The sequence below is a fragment of the Neoarius graeffei genome, chromosome 12 (genome assembly GCF_027579695.1).
Source record: "Neoarius graeffei isolate fNeoGra1 chromosome 12, fNeoGra1.pri, whole genome shotgun sequence".
NCBI classification, from domain to species: domain Eukaryota; kingdom Metazoa; phylum Chordata; class Actinopteri; order Siluriformes; family Ariidae; genus Neoarius; species Neoarius graeffei.
This window is the reverse complement of record NC_083580.1, coordinates 73,957,773-73,974,678: the sequence shown is the minus strand read 5'-3', so window position 1 is coordinate 73,974,678 and position 16,906 is coordinate 73,957,773. Positions and strand designations below refer to the sequence as shown.

The 16,906-nt window shown below is 41.0% G+C and overlaps 1 protein-coding gene across 1 annotated transcript; it reads right to left on the bottom strand.

Moving 5' to 3' along the window:
- Positions 1–2,404: 2,404 nt before the first annotated feature.
- rps14 (ribosomal protein S14) lies at positions 2,405–14,710 on the bottom strand. Its single transcript, XM_060936394.1, has 5 exons — positions 14,636–14,710; positions 13,837–13,987; positions 9,299–9,460; positions 6,964–7,040; positions 2,405–2,516 (listed from the first exon to the last, which is right to left on the bottom strand). Exons 2-5 carry the CDS (start codon positions 13,983–13,985, stop codon positions 2,449–2,451), a joined length of 456 nt encoding a protein of 151 aa, XP_060792377.1. The 5' UTR covers positions 13,986–13,987; positions 14,636–14,710; the 3' UTR covers positions 2,405–2,448.
- Positions 14,711–16,906: the final 2,196 nt, after the last annotated feature.

Below are 16,906 nucleotides of genomic sequence, written 5' to 3'. Positions count from 1 at the left end.
TCGATAAAATAAATCCCAATCCCACTTTACCTTTGAATAGTTTTAGACCAAACTTCACAGCATCTTTAGTGCTTTTAGGAACAGCGTTTTCTTTCATCCTTTGTAATTCGTCCTCACTTACGGTGACGAAGCGATTGGCCACTGTTTTGCCGAGTCGCTCGAGGTGATTATTGAGAAGGTCAGACTATTTCTCAATAATCAGTGCATGTGATTTATCATCACCTGTGTATTTATCCTAAACAGACATAGAATGCCGTAATTGACCAATCAGAATCGAGTATCTGGAGAACCCGTTGTTGTTTTCCCTACTCTAACATCGACACTTCAACTGCTGAAATGTTGGCTGATTAGTTAAATCAATCCGTGTGCAGGACAGGGGGCACTCCAGGAGCAGGGTTGGGAACCGTACACACTGAAGGGAAACAAAAGGGTACTAAAAAGTACTTTTTTGTTTTGTTTCTGGGGGTAGTGAACTCAAAAGAGTACATCTTTTGTAGCTTCAGTTTCTTTTGGCTAAAAATTTTCATGTCATGCAATGGAACTGGAGCACGGACTGCACCCCAGAGCTCCACCCAGTATCTGTGAACAAACAAATCCCCACAGCACGCCCCAAAATCTAATGGAAAGGCTTCCAAGAAGAGTGGAGCTCATAACAGCAAAGGAGAGACTACATCTGGAATGGGATGTATAGAGAGGAAGGGGGGGAAACCCCAAAATAAAGTGATACTTGGGTGTTCACATACTTTTGGCCATGTGTTATACACGGTATATAAGGTACAAAAGGGTTGTTTTACAATCAGGGTACGCAAGCTAAAAATCACATTTAACACTTATCTTCAATATCAAAAGGCTTGACTAAATAAACTTGGTTGTTTATTGTAGCCCTGTGATAGCTCTATTTACCATGCAAAAAAAAAATTTGCTGATAAGGTTATTTTTGGTGAATGTATGACAATGTGTGTCATATTTAGCAAAATTACTCGTGTCATTTAGAAAAAGTGCTTTTTTGACCACAGGTAGCTCCAAAAGGGATGCACTTAAATCATTCTTTATACCATAAAACAAATACTTGGTTCCATATCATTGGAAACATAGTTAAGTTTTAATGTTGAATGCCAGTAAGTTTTTGATCAAATTAGTATGTAATTGTGTCAAAAAAATGTCCTCTCCGAGACAGCTAATTTTTCAATATAAAATAACATATCTAAAATGATTATTTTCATCCTAAAATGTGGTCAAGATATTGGGACATAAATATTAGAGACAACTAACACAAAGCTTACAGCCTTATATTTAAAAGCACTATGGAAGTAGTGGATTCTGAATTGTCAAAAAAAAAAAAGTCCTCTCCGAGAATCACTTCATTTGTTTCTCCCAGCCCTGCTGAAAGCTACACTTCATCTTCTTTATCGTATAGCAGATTACACAAAACTACCATACACACACGTCAAAAAATTACCTGAAACCTGTTCTTTAACTTGTCCTTCACTTAAAAACTGGTACAAGAACCAGTTTGAATCAATTTGAATTTTGGACCCCTGTGACACAAACTTTGTACCCTGATTGTAAAACAACCCATATACAAGAAAAAGGTAGTTTTGTACTTTTATTTTTTCCTCTATGATTATATGGTTGAGGCCAAATCAGTTCCTTGTCTGTACAAATACTGCACACTAAATCTCATTCGTGTGAAACGGACCAAAATGCATCAGTGCGACTTTTTAAAACACAAGCAAAACTTTTTTTTTTAAACTTATAAATTCTCTAGTGTTTCAATTTAGAGTACTGATTTGACTATTCCAACTTTTTCTCTTATTTACTTGCCTTTCAGAGTTCACTCAATGTTTTATTTTCGTTCAACTTCACACTTAACCAGGAAATGGTTTATATAAGGACGTGTTGGCATTCCCCATGCGCCGTCAAACCAGTCAGGCAAACAAAGGCACCAATTTTACAAACATCCAGCATTTTCTAGAAATTGCTCTCGAGCCACATACATTAGCATGAGCCATGTCAAAAGCAAAAACTAAATTATTCCTCCAGTGGTCAGAATAATGAAGTAGCAACAAAGCAAGAGGAAGTAAAAGTCTCAAAACAGACATAAATGTGCCTCACTAATCCCTGTTCCGTATATTTATTCACGTAATAACCCATTTCTGACCAAAAAGCACTTCACTTAATGTTAAAACTGTGGATGAGCAGCGAGTGAAAAAATACATTTAGCACAGAGGAAATGTGCATTGACGTTTATACTTATGCCGTAATATATTACACAGTTCATGAAAATTTCACTTAAATATTTGTAGAAGGGTAAAAAGGCCTAATAATCGTAGCTCGAGTGTGACACTAAGAACAAGGATCCCTCATTAACTGAACGCTTGAACATAAGAGACGAGACGAAAAGTACGATTTGACTTTTTATTCCGAAAAAAAAAAATCCATAACAGTTTACAGACGACGCCCACGGCGACCTCCCTTTCTGCGGGTGCTGTCTGATGGAATTGGGGTGACGTCCTCTGGAAGAAGGAAAGAAGAAAAAAAGCCATGAGTAAGATTTACTCTTGCATTGCATCATACAGCTTAACAGAACACACACGCGCACACTTCTACCCTAGACATTAAAAAAAAAAAAAAAAAAAATTGACCACAGCTCAATCCATCGGCTGTAACCTTTACCTATAATGTGCTTGGTGTCAACATACAAAGTGTGTAGAAATTCCACGGTTCGAGACCTTGTGTGTGACCATCACACCAACACTGCAGTGAGGTTTATGTTCATGTCTGTGGCCTTCCTCTGGCAAATTACTCAGAATTGTGAAGTTTTTTTTTTTTAAATACCTCTTGTGCAGAACAAAAATATCCATGAGGTGGAGTCAGGCCTGATCCAGCTCCTCCTACTGAGGCAGACTCGAGCCAAAAGACCAGGGGATGGAATTGAATGTCTTTCGGCATGGATAAGTGTTCAATGGATCAGGTCCAGCGCCACCTCCTGGACATTTGGTTCTGTAGCAAGTAGTATGAAAATTCTCTCTCGTCTTCATGTACAGTGTATAAAAATAATGACCACCAGAGTTGTACACAGAGCATAATCTAGGAATTTGAAAATAGAGGACAGATCCCTCACTAGTTGTAGAAACAGGGGACAGAAAATATTAACATGGGTAAAAATATCCCTCATTTGTTCCAGTTAGTGGGGACAGAAAAATAAGTAATACATTGGTAGATATTTTCAAGAGTACATCTATAAACAGAACAGTTTTATTAATAAAACTAAATACATGTAACAAACATTCATATCAGATGCTAATCTATATAATATCACAATTATGGCACTATACATATCTTTTAATACAGTGATATGAAAACCATATCAGCAAACACTTATCCAGTTTATAGTATTGCACAAACATTATGATCAGATCTGAACTTTAAAAATGTAAAGATTTTAGATCAAAAACTATATGAAGAATTATATACTGCAAAACCTTACAAATATGACTAGTGTTCTGTTATATGACTCGCACTACGTTCACACTGCAGGCTGAAGTGACTCAAATCCGATTTTTTCGCCCATATGTGACCTGTATCCGATCTTTTATTGACAATATGAACGACACAGATCCGATTTTTTCAAATCCGACCCAGGCCGTTTGGATATGTGGTCCTAATTCCGATTCCTATCCGCTCTTTTCATATGCGACTTCAGTCTGAACCGCCAGGTCGCATTCATCCGACTTACACGTCATCAACAAGCCACAAACGTCACTATTCTGCGCTGAAGTAGGCGGCGGGTCTCTCAAAAAAAGTTACAAAAACATGGCTTTGATGTTCCTTTGAACGGAGGTTGCAGTCACTACCCCGCAGAACGCCTGAGCCAAAACCCTTGCCCTCTTCTTTCTCAACCTCCTCCTTAACATCAGGCTATTGTGCATGTTCTGACTCCGTCGCAACAACAACTGCATCATCGCCAGGTACTCCATGCTGGCTACTGTCATACACTTCCGTAAACACTGGCCATGCTCACTGCGTGTGATGTCGTCGTATCCTGCAATGCGCATGCGGAACACTTTTAGGTCGCTTTTCGTTCATACTGAGGATCACATACAAGTCGCATATATTTGTTAATGTGAACGACCTCACAAAAAAAATCGGATTTCACAAAAAAATCGGAATTGAGCATTAAGCCTTGCAGTGTGAACGTAGCGTAGGTTACTATTTTACTATAAATCATGTGACTAGCCTATTTTTACCAATTTGACCACCAGTAGTATAATATTGCATTTCAAATATGACTAGGTTAATATTACATCATTTGATATAGTTAAGTCTAAAATCCATGTAGTCTTGCCGCTATTAATTAATAATAAGATGAAAAATCTGACTTTCTGAATAAAATCAAATCACTATCAAATATTTAAAAATACTATCATATTTGTTTTGTTCAGACCACCTTTCATGAAAGTGAAAAACATTAAACAATCTACCCATGTTTAAACTAGATTTTGACAAATGACTGGAGATAATCTCAAAATTCAGACTTCCTAAAAAGTATATAATCTCTATCATTTACAATCTTACAGTACCTACAATTACACAAGAACAGATTAAATATATTTCAGAATATCTTGTATCGGGTTGTGTAATGTCGGCTGGATTAGTATCTGTCACTTCTGTGTCTTCGTTTTGTTTCCTTTTTTCGTCCAAAGGTCTTTCAACGTGACCATGCGTTTTGACATTATGTTTGGATGAGACAGAACGATTATGCCGTGTGCTTTTGGGTATTTTTAAAACACTTCACACGATTGGTTGAGATACACTGTCTTCCGGTTCAGTGACCAATGATATAATAGTTCACAAAACTGTTTTACCCGCTAAACAAACCATTCAGAATACTTCGGTCCTTTCCGATATTTTCCGATTGGTGTGTAAACAACGCTACATTTACCGCAGTGCTTGCTAGCTGGTGCTGACAAATTGATACGCACAAGATTCAGTAAAACGCGACTACACGCTCTCTACTTATAAATGCGTGACAAAATGAACAGATACGTGATATCACTCTCGTGCCCAAAAAGTGGATGTGCGACAAACAGACAAAAAACGCGTATTATCGCGTATTACGCACCCTAGATTAGGCTCTGTACACACTATGGAAGGTCTGAACAGTCTTTTCAGCAGAACAGCGTGTTAAGAGAGCTGTACTGTACTTTTTTTTTATATTAGCTACAGGCAGGTATATAACTAGTTTGTTTATCCAGCATTTTAAAAAACGCACGATAAAGGCAGTGTGTGATTTACTTTATTTAAATTTATTGCTGAAGTGTCACAGTGTAATACACCACTCAGTGAGGACGGCTAAAGGAATCAAAATATGATGGCGTATTGGAGATACTGTAGGTTAAAAAAAAAAAAAAATCCCACTACAGACCTGTGGAAGAGGGTAATATTCCAGAGAGAGAGAGAGAGAGAGAGAGAGAAAACAACTCAGAATGTCCGACTTTAAGCTTAGACATTTACAGCACAAGAAAAGTGGGGAGGGGGGAAAAAACAAACACACACCCCCACTACAGACCTGTGGAAGAGTGTAATATTCCAAAGAGAGAGAAAGAAAGACAACCCAGAATGTCCAAGCTTAAAGTGCATATCACGGGTAAATTCAGGAGCCAGAACAATGTAATTCTCCTATTTTATATTAAACTTTGGTCAAATATCTGTCACATTTTGTGCAATTTTTTTACCTTGCGCAATACCAGAAACATTCAGTTGAATTCAAGCCATCTGAGGCGAATTGGTCCGCCTCTGAAAAAACTTGGCATTTGGATTTCCCGGCAAACACTGATTTTCATGACGTCGCGTACGGGACGCCTCCTTCTGAATCCTACGTCAGCGCTGGTTTGTTTATGAGAAAACGACCTGGTGGTTTTCTGCAAATTTCCTCAACGTTATCGCGTAATTATTAAAATGGTTAACAGATGTATCGTAGGAAGGTGTAGCAACATTACATTCTTCATCCAAAGGTGAAGTAACATTGCGCTCAGGTGACAATTCCATATTTCAATGCAAAATCACTAGCTGCTAAACTTGGTCTACACAGGCTGTGCACTGAAACCGTGCAAAGTTCGCGCAGCCTGCTGGCGCTTCCGCAGGTAACGTAACAAATCTGGCTCCAGACTCGCTTGGGATTTTTCCAGGCGCGTTTTATTTTATTTTTTTCTGCCGTAGACAGATGGCCTTGTGCAAAATTACCCTTCTGGATGAGTGTGTAAAGGGACATACTTTCAAATAATTAAAAAAAAAAAGAATTTGGTCCAGGATATGCACTTTACAATTGGACACTTACAAGAGAAAGGAAAGGATGGAAGGAGAAGAAAAAAAAAAACCCTCAGACATTGAGAATGTGAAGATCTAAATTTACAAGGAAAAAAAAAAACCCCCCGTTTTTTCCCCTTTCGCAAATGTATGCCTTGATAATCTCAGAGAACAGAGACAGAAGAGGAGGAACGCAGGGAAAACTACTACTTTAACCTTGGAAATTCTGCCTTTTTTCTTGGAATATTATCCCCCTGGGTCTGTAAATTTTTTTTTACTCTCCAATTACCCCAATGTGTCGTTGTAGCGCGCAAAAAACCCCCACACACTGCAGCAAAGTAAAAACCTTTCCGCAAACACCGAATGTTAGCAGAGTTTGGATGATTGAACCATTTTTAAAATGTTAGAAATAATTTTGTCATCCTTCCAATCACAGCGCTGTAGCTTTGACAGTGTCTCAACCTCAGCAAAATGAAATAACATTAATGCTACACATCAAAAAACTAAAGTAGTGTAGTATTTTCGTCAGACCTTCGTTTTTATCCGTATCGATTAGCAGGTCATGAATGTTTGGGAGTAATTTGGACGTGTCCTGTAAAATCTTTATGGCTTCACTACTGTGTGTGTGTGTGTGTGTTAGAGGCGTCCACCTACCGATGCGGCCGATCTTCATGCCGGATCGAGCCAGAGCCCTGAGAGCAGACTGAGCCCCTGGTCCTGGAGTCTTGGTTCTGAATAAATTAATTAAAAATTAGGATCAGAGTCGAACACAAGACCACACTGATCATTGAAAAAAAAAAAAAAAAGTCTCCAAGCACCTGCAGGGTTTCAAGGAATATTACATAAAAATAATAATGTACAATAACCAATGGGCCAACTGAGCAACCTTACAGCAGGGGAGTCAAACTCTTTATGTGAAAGGCAAAGTTACACTCCAGCTAACCACAAACACAGCTGAGACCAACACCACGTCAGCACCTTTAACTGTGTGTGCTGGCCTTTATCATCAGTTAGACACACCTGAGCTGAACCTACATTATCTACAAAACATGAAAATGATGGTTTGACTTGCGCAAGTATTCACCCCCTACGCTTTTTTATACTATTTCCTGGAATGCCAATGAACTCGATTGGAATTTTACATCATGAACCATAAATAAATACTCTATAGTCCAGAAGTTAGAGGGAAAATCAACACACTTCGCAAAATAATATCTAGGACACCTTTAGTGCCATGGCCTAATGGTTAGAGAAGCAGCTTTGAGACCAAAAGGTTGCTGGTTTGATTCCCTGGACCAGCAGGAATTAGCCTGGGCCCGCCCATCCTAAGCGTGACGCAACACGAGGGCCTGTTCCGAGCTTAAGGCCAATTTATGCTGACAACCCAGTCCTCACAGACAGTGTCGCAGATAGCGTCTGCGTAGCCCCCCACCTTCGCAGACGCTCTGCGCGCACCTCCCAAAAATTGTGACCACCGCAGAAGCCTCGCAGACGGCGTCGCAGACAAGAGGGCTCTGATTGGTCCACTCTACATCCGCTGTACACGCACTTCCGCTTCCCTACTTTCCCGGTTTGTTTTGTTTTCACGACCGCCATTTTTAAAAACACGAGCGAAGATGGAGCAGCATGAAGAGCGGTTGATTGAGGAAGTATGTACATCTATACGACTCCAGTTCTAGTCATTATAAGTAACCGGAGGATAAACACTCCACTAACCCCACCCACCAACTACTCCTAGCGATTTCGCGACTTCGCGCCCCCTTGCGTTGTGGCAGTGAATAACATCGCGCACGCCTATTACTCCCCGCTCAACGATAAATTACAACTGTCTGCGAAAAGCTATCTGCGAAAGCCTTGTCGCAAGAGCATGCAGAGGCCTTTAGTCTGGCCAGGCAGGCTATCTACAGCATTTCCAAGCTCCCGAAAAATCGGGAACCAATCAACTTTGAGCATCTCCAACGGCCCTGGGTAGAGGCGTGTTCAAGGCAGTGACGTAGTAGAACTGTGACCGGAAGCCATAGATTTTTTTACAGAATCTATGCCGGAAGCGCTTCATTCACATCACGAACATGGAGCAGCGGCAAGCCTTTAACACAGCGGTAGATGCTGTATTGAAAGCATTCAACGGGAAGTTCTCATTGAAAACGGAGCAAAGAGCAGCCCTGGAGGTATTTATTGAAAGGAAGGACGTTTTCGTCTTGCTCCCGACCGGCTTCGGTAAGAGTTTAATCTACCAGTTAGCCCCGTCGCGTCACATACGTCAGAGGAAAGAGTGATGTGATTGGTTTAAGCTTCGTCACAGCCTTTTCTGGCTTCAACCAGTAGCAAACTGAGGCATTTCAGAGAGGCGGGTCAACCACGGGCTCTGGGAAACGGTTGGGCTTAATAGCTTGGCCAGACCAAATGCTCGCAGAGCTTTGAAGTCGCGTTAGCCAGGCTAAGCAAGAATGGCCGAAGTGCCCTTGAGCAAGGCACCTGCTCCCCAGGCTGCTCTGGGTCTGTCATATGTCGCTCTGGAAAAGAGCGTCTGCTAAATGCCAATAATGTAATAAAGTACAAATTAAAAAGCATGACTGCATAAGTATTCACCCCCTAAGCTGTGAAAACCCTAAATTAGTTCTTTTGGAAATACAGTTCAAGTTGTTTTTTTTTTTTTAAATCACTCTATTCCACCCCTAGTGGAAAATTCAATTTACAATTCAATTCCATCCAGGAATCGATTTTAATTTAGAGGACCTGTTTCTAAATCACCTAAAGAACCTTAACCAGGCTGGCGGACCTCGTGTTTGACGCTCCTGCCTCACAGCAGCTTAGAAACACTTCGCTGCTGCACTGCTTTATTGGTTATTTCGCAAAAGAACACACAACACTGATCAAGATGCTCACAGCATGTTACATCATTGCTAAGTTGTGGTGTTTCGGTGCCAATGTTCAGGTCAAATAAACAGCCAATAAAACACAATAACATCAATGAGTCGAAGTTTCTCACCTGTTCCCGCCGGTGGCCCTCAGTTTGATGTGCAGGGCGGTGATGCCCAGCTCCTTGCACCTCTGAGCCACATCCTGAGCAGCCAACATGGCAGCATAAGGAGAGGACTCGTCTCTGTCGGCCTTCACCTTCATTCCACCAGTCACACGGCAGATTGTTTCTCTGTGAGGAAGAGGAGCGCGTGTTCATTTCGCTGAGACACCAAAATACTGTGATTAACTGCAGTAATTCAACACTGAACAACTCCATAGTTGAGTGGAACACGTCGAGGGTTCTTCTACACACGCCTTAGCTCGTCCACTGAACATGCGTGTTAAAGTGTATTCGAGAAAAAGACAAAAGGTTTTCGTGTACTCCTTGGTCCACATGTACCGCTCTTATACAACAGGAAAACGATTATGATCCTGCAGTCAACACTGCATTTAATTTCTCAAGTCATAGCTCAGGTACACATGACCATACATTTCATTCATCTTCAACTTTGCATCCGCAAACGTATTAGTGTTAAACCACGATACACTAAATCCCTCAGATGGAAATCTGCGTACTGGTGAACGCTTCAGACATTTTCATACATTTCAATCAGGTGTTCTGCACAAAATACACAAGAAGAATAGTGTTCACTTGAAATGTCAATTATTTTTAACGTCAAAAAACATCAATTAAACATAAAAAAAAAAAAAAAGCCCAAGCCCTTTATTTATAACTTTTGTCCCTTTCAACTTCTTATATGTTCTTATTTGCTTTTTTTATTCTCTGTACCTGGGACTATCTGCCTCATGTAAAGATGTTAAAAACCTAGCTGTTTGTCCAAAACAAATTTGGACAAAAAAAACCTGATGTCTTTGATCGCAAAAATTGACACCAAAAGACGCTAAATTGACTTTTTTTGACGTTAAAAATAATCGACGTTTCAACTGAACACGATTCTTCACCTAGTCCAGAGGCTGTTCAGGAACAGTACAGCTCCACACACTGAGGATTCCTCCTTTCTTTTGGTGTCAATTTTTGCGATCAAAGACCACACACACACTACAACCAATAATGTGTCAATCTACCCACATTTTGTGCAATATTTAAATAACATTGGGTGGCTTTTTGTCATGGTATATCATTATATATATACCTGGTTCTGTCTCAGAAACTGGGTACCGTGGGGGTCCCCCACTAAATATACTCAGTCAATAAACTATACGGTTTTGAATGGTGATGGTTTTAATTTGAAATGAAATGATGAAAGAAATAATACAGATAAAACTAAATCTTTGATGTGAATATTCAGAATTTGGCAAAAATTCTGCAAATTTGTGGAAAAATGGCGGCTTGATCTGGGACATGATAAACGGTTGACTACATCGCATTCCCTTAAAAAGGCTGTAGTCCACTGAAAAGTCTACAGTTATCACTAATTGTATTTTAAGTTGTAACTTTACACACCTAAGGATTGGCGCGCTCACAGAATAATCATAACCGGAATAAAACATCATGCAAAATATTTCATCACCGTTGTAACTCCATTTTCCGCAGACCCAAAACCAATACGATCGTGTGTTTTGATCTAAACGGAAAGCCTCAGGGTCGAGGTCACTACCTCACCAAAAGTAGGAACTTAAAATCACTACGCCATATAAAAATTTAGTTATAAATCTGCGATTTTGTTTTTTAAAACGAAAGCTGAAAGTTAGGTGTTTCTTACAGAATATGTTACGATGGTAGCTGGTCTTGTATGAATTTCTGAGCTATAAAATGAGTTGTGGTCTATTTTTTACCGTAGCGTGTTATTTGTGTGCGGGGAAGGACACACATTAACAATTTGCATGTGTAGAATGGAATTTTCCACTCCAACAGTTAGAAATTGATCGTGCTTCCATTTGCGGTCTTTCTGTTACGCGAGTGATCTGTTCGGACGTTATCGCTGAAAAGGTGAGTTTTGACGGTTTAATTTTGTTTTAGTCTTGCAGTATAAGGCAATAGAATGTTTCTTTTTCATCTTACTTTCATATTTCGTAGTGTTTGCGTATTTTTGGCCAATATTTTGCAACCATGGTCAATTTAGATCGAACTTTTGATAGAATCTACGGCCAGTCGTTTTGCCGTAGTGATGTCCCGTTGCTCGCGCGCCGCAGCAGAAACCCGCGCGAATTTTCCACAGTGGAGGGCAGATAAAGCAAGATACTATCTTTATTCTTATTAAACATGACAAAAGAAACTGAGTGTTAGGTAAATGCAAAAAAAAAAAAAGTAAAATTAGAAAATATTTTTTGACCATAATGTCCCAAATGAGAGACCAGTTTCTGAGATGGACCCATATATACATACATATTTAACAAAGCAAACCTGGCGGCCATGTTCGTTTACAAACCGTCACAGCCGTTTGCTAGCGCAGAAGTTTTACATCTCTGACATGTAACGTTATGTTATCTTGACAACCGTGCAATATCGTAAACCATATTCAACGCTCATTCTCCATTGTGTAGTGACGTAATACAGGTAGGATATGCTAACAATACTGCATGCTATCGAACCAAATCAATGAAACCTGCTAGAAGGGAAAATAACATGTTTTTATTCCATCAAAAGAGTGTCCTGTACGGATAATTATATTTATATTACGGTTCTTTATCTATTACCAAGTGCAATATGTCACAATATCACAAGTGCGCAGTTTCACTTTCCTCAAGCATGTGTTATGTGAATATCTGGACGTCTTGAATCTTCCATGTCAGGCCTATTCAAATAGCGGCCCGGGAGCAAAATTGGCCCGATTGAAATTTAATCCGGCCCACGGCAGATTTTTTTTAAAACAAAACAAAAAACATATCTGCGTATCTGCCGCGGCGCACAGTTTTCTCTACCGCTCTAGCACAGACCAGAGTACAGGTCGTCTCCATGGTGGCAAACACTCATTCTCGCGATGTGACACTCCATGCAGCTACAGCAGTGGCAACATGGCACTGTCCAAGCAACATCGCAAAATTGACAGAGAAAACCGTAAATTTCAAAGCAAATGGGCTGAAAAGTACTTATTTACTTTGCCAACTACGGCAAGCGATAGACCTGTGTGTTTATTGTGCAACGAATCTGTAGCTGTGGCCAAAGAGTACAACGTGAAGAGACATTTTACAACAAAACATGCTTCATTTTCTGAGCAATACCGAGAGGGCTCCGAGGAGAGACGAAGGAGAATAGACAGACTGGTAACTTCTTTTGAACAAAGTCAGCGTGCAATTGGTGGCTTTTGCACAGAACAAGAGAGAGCTTTTATTGCATCTCTACGAGCGGCGTGGATACTGACAAGAAAAAAAAAAAAAGACCCTTCACTGAGTCGGAAACTATTAAAGACTGCATGCTGGCGGTTGTTGACAAAATGATTGTTGACCAAAAAATGAAAGACAACGTGTCCTCATCTATTTAAAAAAGTAACATTTTTCATTATATTTCATAATAAAGGAAAAGAATAATGTACCTTATTTTATTTCATATATTATGTACCTTAGTATAGTATATTTTAATAGCCTGGGCCCGCCCATCCTAAGCGTGACGCAACACGAGGGCCTGTTCCGAGCTTAGTCTGGCCAGGCAGGCTATCTACAGCATTTCCAAGCTCCCGAAAAATTGGGAGCCAATCAACTTTGAGCATCTCCAACGGCCCTGGGTAGAGGCGTGTTCAAGGCAGTGACGTAGTAGAACTGCGACCGGAAGCCATAGCTTGTTTACAGAATCTATGCCGGAAGCGCTTCATTCACTAGAAACATTACGAACATGGAGCAAGTTCTCATTGAAAACGGAGCAAAGAGCAGCCCTGGAGGTATTTACTGAAAGGAAGGACGTTTTCGCCTTGCTCCCGACCGGCTTCGGTAAGAGTTTAATCTACCAGTTAGCCCCGTCGCGTCGCATACGTCAGAAGAAAGAGTGTTGTGATTGGTTTAAGCTTCATCACAGCCTTTTCTGGCTTCGACCAGTAGCAAACTGAGGCATTTCAGGGAGGCGGGTCAACCACGGGCTCTGGGAAACGGTTTGGCTTAATATCAAATCAAAATCAAATCAAGTTTATTTGTACAGCGCTTTTAACAATAAACATTGTCGCAAAGCAGCTTTACAGAATTTGAACGACTTAAAACATGAGCTAATTTTGTCCCTAATCTATCCCCAATGAGCAAGCCTGTGGCGACGGTGGCAAGGAAAAACTCCCTCAGACGACATGAGGAAGAAACCTTGAGAGGAACCAGACTCAAAAGGGAACCCATCCTCATTTGGGCAATAGCTTGGCCAGACCAAATGCTCAGAGAGCTTTGAAGTCACGTTAGCCAGGCTAATATTTTAATTGCCAATTTTATGTCAATTGTCTGTCCGGCCCGCACAAATTCTGTAATTTTCTAGTTTGGCCCCCCTGCAAATGTATTTGAATAGCCCTGTTCTATGTAAATACCTGAGGACCGTGTTTGGAAGACAGTGCCCTGGATTTCGTTGTACTTATATCTTACAAAATGACAAAGCAATACCGAATCTCGACAGCGATCCAGTAATCGGTGACTTACTTGCCGGAGAGATCAGTGACGTGCACGAAGGTGTCGTTGAAGGATGCAAAGATGTGGCAGACTCCAAAGACGTTCTCGCCTTCAGCAACCTGAGGTCCCAGGCTGATCACCTGCTCTTCCTTCTTTTCTTTACCCTTGCGTGGTGCCATTGCTGGAGAACACACACACACATCAATCTAATCAAACTTCAAACCAGGTTCCTGATCAAACATTTTATTAACATATCTAAAACAGTAACACGTTCTAATCAGGGGAATGAGTTGGGACCAAATCCTAAATACTGTGGCCCTTTAATTTATTTTTTAAAGTGTGCTCTGGACACAAACATGCTAGCTAACATTCACACAAGAGAACTATGAGCCCTTATTTCAGTTCACATTCTAGAAAATTCCTCTTTTAAGTTAAAGAACTTCAGCTTTAAACCCAGACTTCTTCTTTTTTTTTTTTTTTTTTTTACAAATTACATTACAAATAAAAACCACAAACACTGCAGCTCTACACCTACACACACTCAACACCGAGCTACAGATGCAACGATTAAATAAGAGAATACAAAAAGCTTCAAATTTAATCACTCCACTTTTTCTCTTTTATTTTTACTCAGCAGAGAGCTGAGCGCCTCACTGTGCGGCCCCACACCAACACTCTGCCAACCACCGCACAAAAACTCGCTCTTTTACAAACAATACACCAAAACGCTGCTTTATTTCATCTTCAGGAACAAATTCACACAGAACTTTTACACACATTTACTCAAACGAACAAGGATTCGTGAAGATTTCAAATCAGGATTCTGTACCTCTGTGTGTCTTCAGTCGAGGCCGAAACAGGAAAGGAAGGAGGAAGCACTTCCGGGTTGAAAGAGCACGCTGGTAACACGGAAGTGATTGAAAGACACGGCGCGCGGATAGAATAAAAGTCTAACTGCAACTCAAAATGGCGGCTACATTTTAAACATCATTTTATTGATATTGAACAAATTTGTTTTGGACAAACAGCTCGGTTTTTAGCATCTTTACATGAGGCAGATAGGCGCAGGTACAGATGATAAAAAAACGCAAATAAGAACATACAAGAGGTTGAAAGGGAAAAAAAGTTATAAATAAAGGGCTAGGGCTTTTTTTTTGAAGTCTTTCTATTCTATTATGTGGAAAAAAAAGTTTCATTGCACACTTATTTTTAATGACTTTTTATGTACAAAAGAATCTCTCTCATATTCACACACACATATAAGTGCTGTTGCCTCACAGCAAGAAGGTCCTGGGTTCGAGCCCAGTGGCTGCCGAGGGCCTTTCTGTGCGGAGTTTGCATGTTCTCCCCATGTGGGTTTCCTCCGGGTGCTCCGGTTTCCCCCACAGTCCAAAGACATGCAGGTTAGGTTAACTGGTGACTCTAAATTGACCGTAGGTGTGAATGCGAGTGTGAATGGTTGTCTGTGTCTATGTGTCAGCCCTGTGATGACCTGGCGACTTGTCCAGGGTGTACCCCGCCTTTCGCCCATAGTCAGCTGGGATAGGCTCCAGCTTGCCTGCGACCCTGTAGAACAGGATAAAGTGGCTACAGATAATGAGATGAGATGAGAAAATCTCTCTCATATTCACACACACATAAGTGCTGTCGCCTCACAGCAAGAAGGTCCTGGGTTCGAGTCCAGTGGCTGCCGAGGGCCTTTCCGTGTGGAGTTTGCATGCTCTCCCCATGTGGGTTTCCTCCAGGTGCTCCGGTTTCCCCCACAGTCCAAAAGCATGCAGGTTAAGCTAATTGGTGGCTCTAAATTGAAGAAGAAGAAACCTTTATTTGTCACATGCACACTTCAAGCACAGCGAAATTCATCTGCATTTAACCCATCTGAAGCAGCGAACACACACACCCAGAGCAGTGAGCAGCCACACTACAGTGCCCAGGGAGCAGTCAGGGGTCAGGTAGCTTGCTCAAGGGCACCTCAGCACCTCAAGGGCCGCCCCACATTAACCTAACTGCATGTCTTTGGATTGTGGGGGAAACCGGAGCACCTGGAGGAAATCCACGCAGACACGGGGAGAACATGCAAACTCCGCACAGAAAGGCTCTCGTCAGCCGTTGGGTTCAAACCCGGAACCTTCTTGCTGTGAGGCAACAGCGCTAACCACTACACCACCGACCGTAGGTGTGTGTGTGAATAGTTGCCTGTGTCTGTCAGCCCTGCGATGACTTGGTGACTTGTCCATGTGAGCTAAACAAACAAAAGAATCTCTCTCTCTCTCTCTCTCTCTCTCTCTCTATATATATATATATATATATATATATATATATATTAGTGCTGTCAAGCGATTAAAATATTTAATCGCGATTAATGTTGCGACTGTCATAGTTAACTCGCGATTAATCGCAATTTAATCGCACATTTTTGTCACATGAAAAACCATTGTAATTCTCTTATCAGCATAAAAAAGTGAATGGGCTTGCTCACCGTTCGAACTACGGGGGTACTCGGGGGATCCGAGATCCCCTGAAACAGACATGAGATCCCTTGAAAACATGATTTGGGAAATGTTGGGGGGTCTCTAAAATATTGGCAAAATGATATTTATTGACAGCAATCGTGTGTAACGGGAAGCATTTGCATATCCGAAGTGAGCGCGCGATGGAGAGCCGCGCTCTGAGACAAGCGCAAGCACCCCCCCCAAGGGAAAAAAAGGGACCCCCCGAAAATATCGGCATAGTTCGAACACTGGTTGTACCAATGTTTTTTTTTTTTATTGCAGAGCATAACACGTCTTGTCACAGCCACTGCAAAGTGGGGCTGGAGCCGCCGATGGGAAAACGAAACCTAAGCCGAGCACCGTGGCTCTTCGGGGGAGGGCAGAGGACTCTGGCTGTGCGGGGCGTGGCATCATGTCACAGAGCATTAATCTCGCGATAAAAAAATTATCGCTGTTAAAATTGAGTCAAGTTAACGCGTTAATAACGCGACATTTTTGACAGCACTAATATATATATACACACACACACAACCGTTCAAAAGTTTGGGGTCACTTTGAAATGTCCTTATTTTTGAAAGAAAAGCACTGTTCTTTTCAATGAAGATCAC

Coding starts and splice junctions, on each gene's coding strand:
- rps14 (XM_060936394.1), bottom strand. CDS start 13,985: ATGGCACCACGCAAGGGTAAAGAAAAGAAGGAAGAGCAGGTGATCAGC. Junction 7,041..9,298: donor AGGGCCACCGGCGGGAACAG/GTGAGAAACTTC, acceptor TAATTTATTCAG/AACCAAGACTCCAGGACCAG. Junction 2,517..6,963: donor CATGAAGATCGGCCGCATCG/GTAGGTGGACGC, acceptor TCCTTCTTCCAG/AGGACGTCACCCCAATTCCA.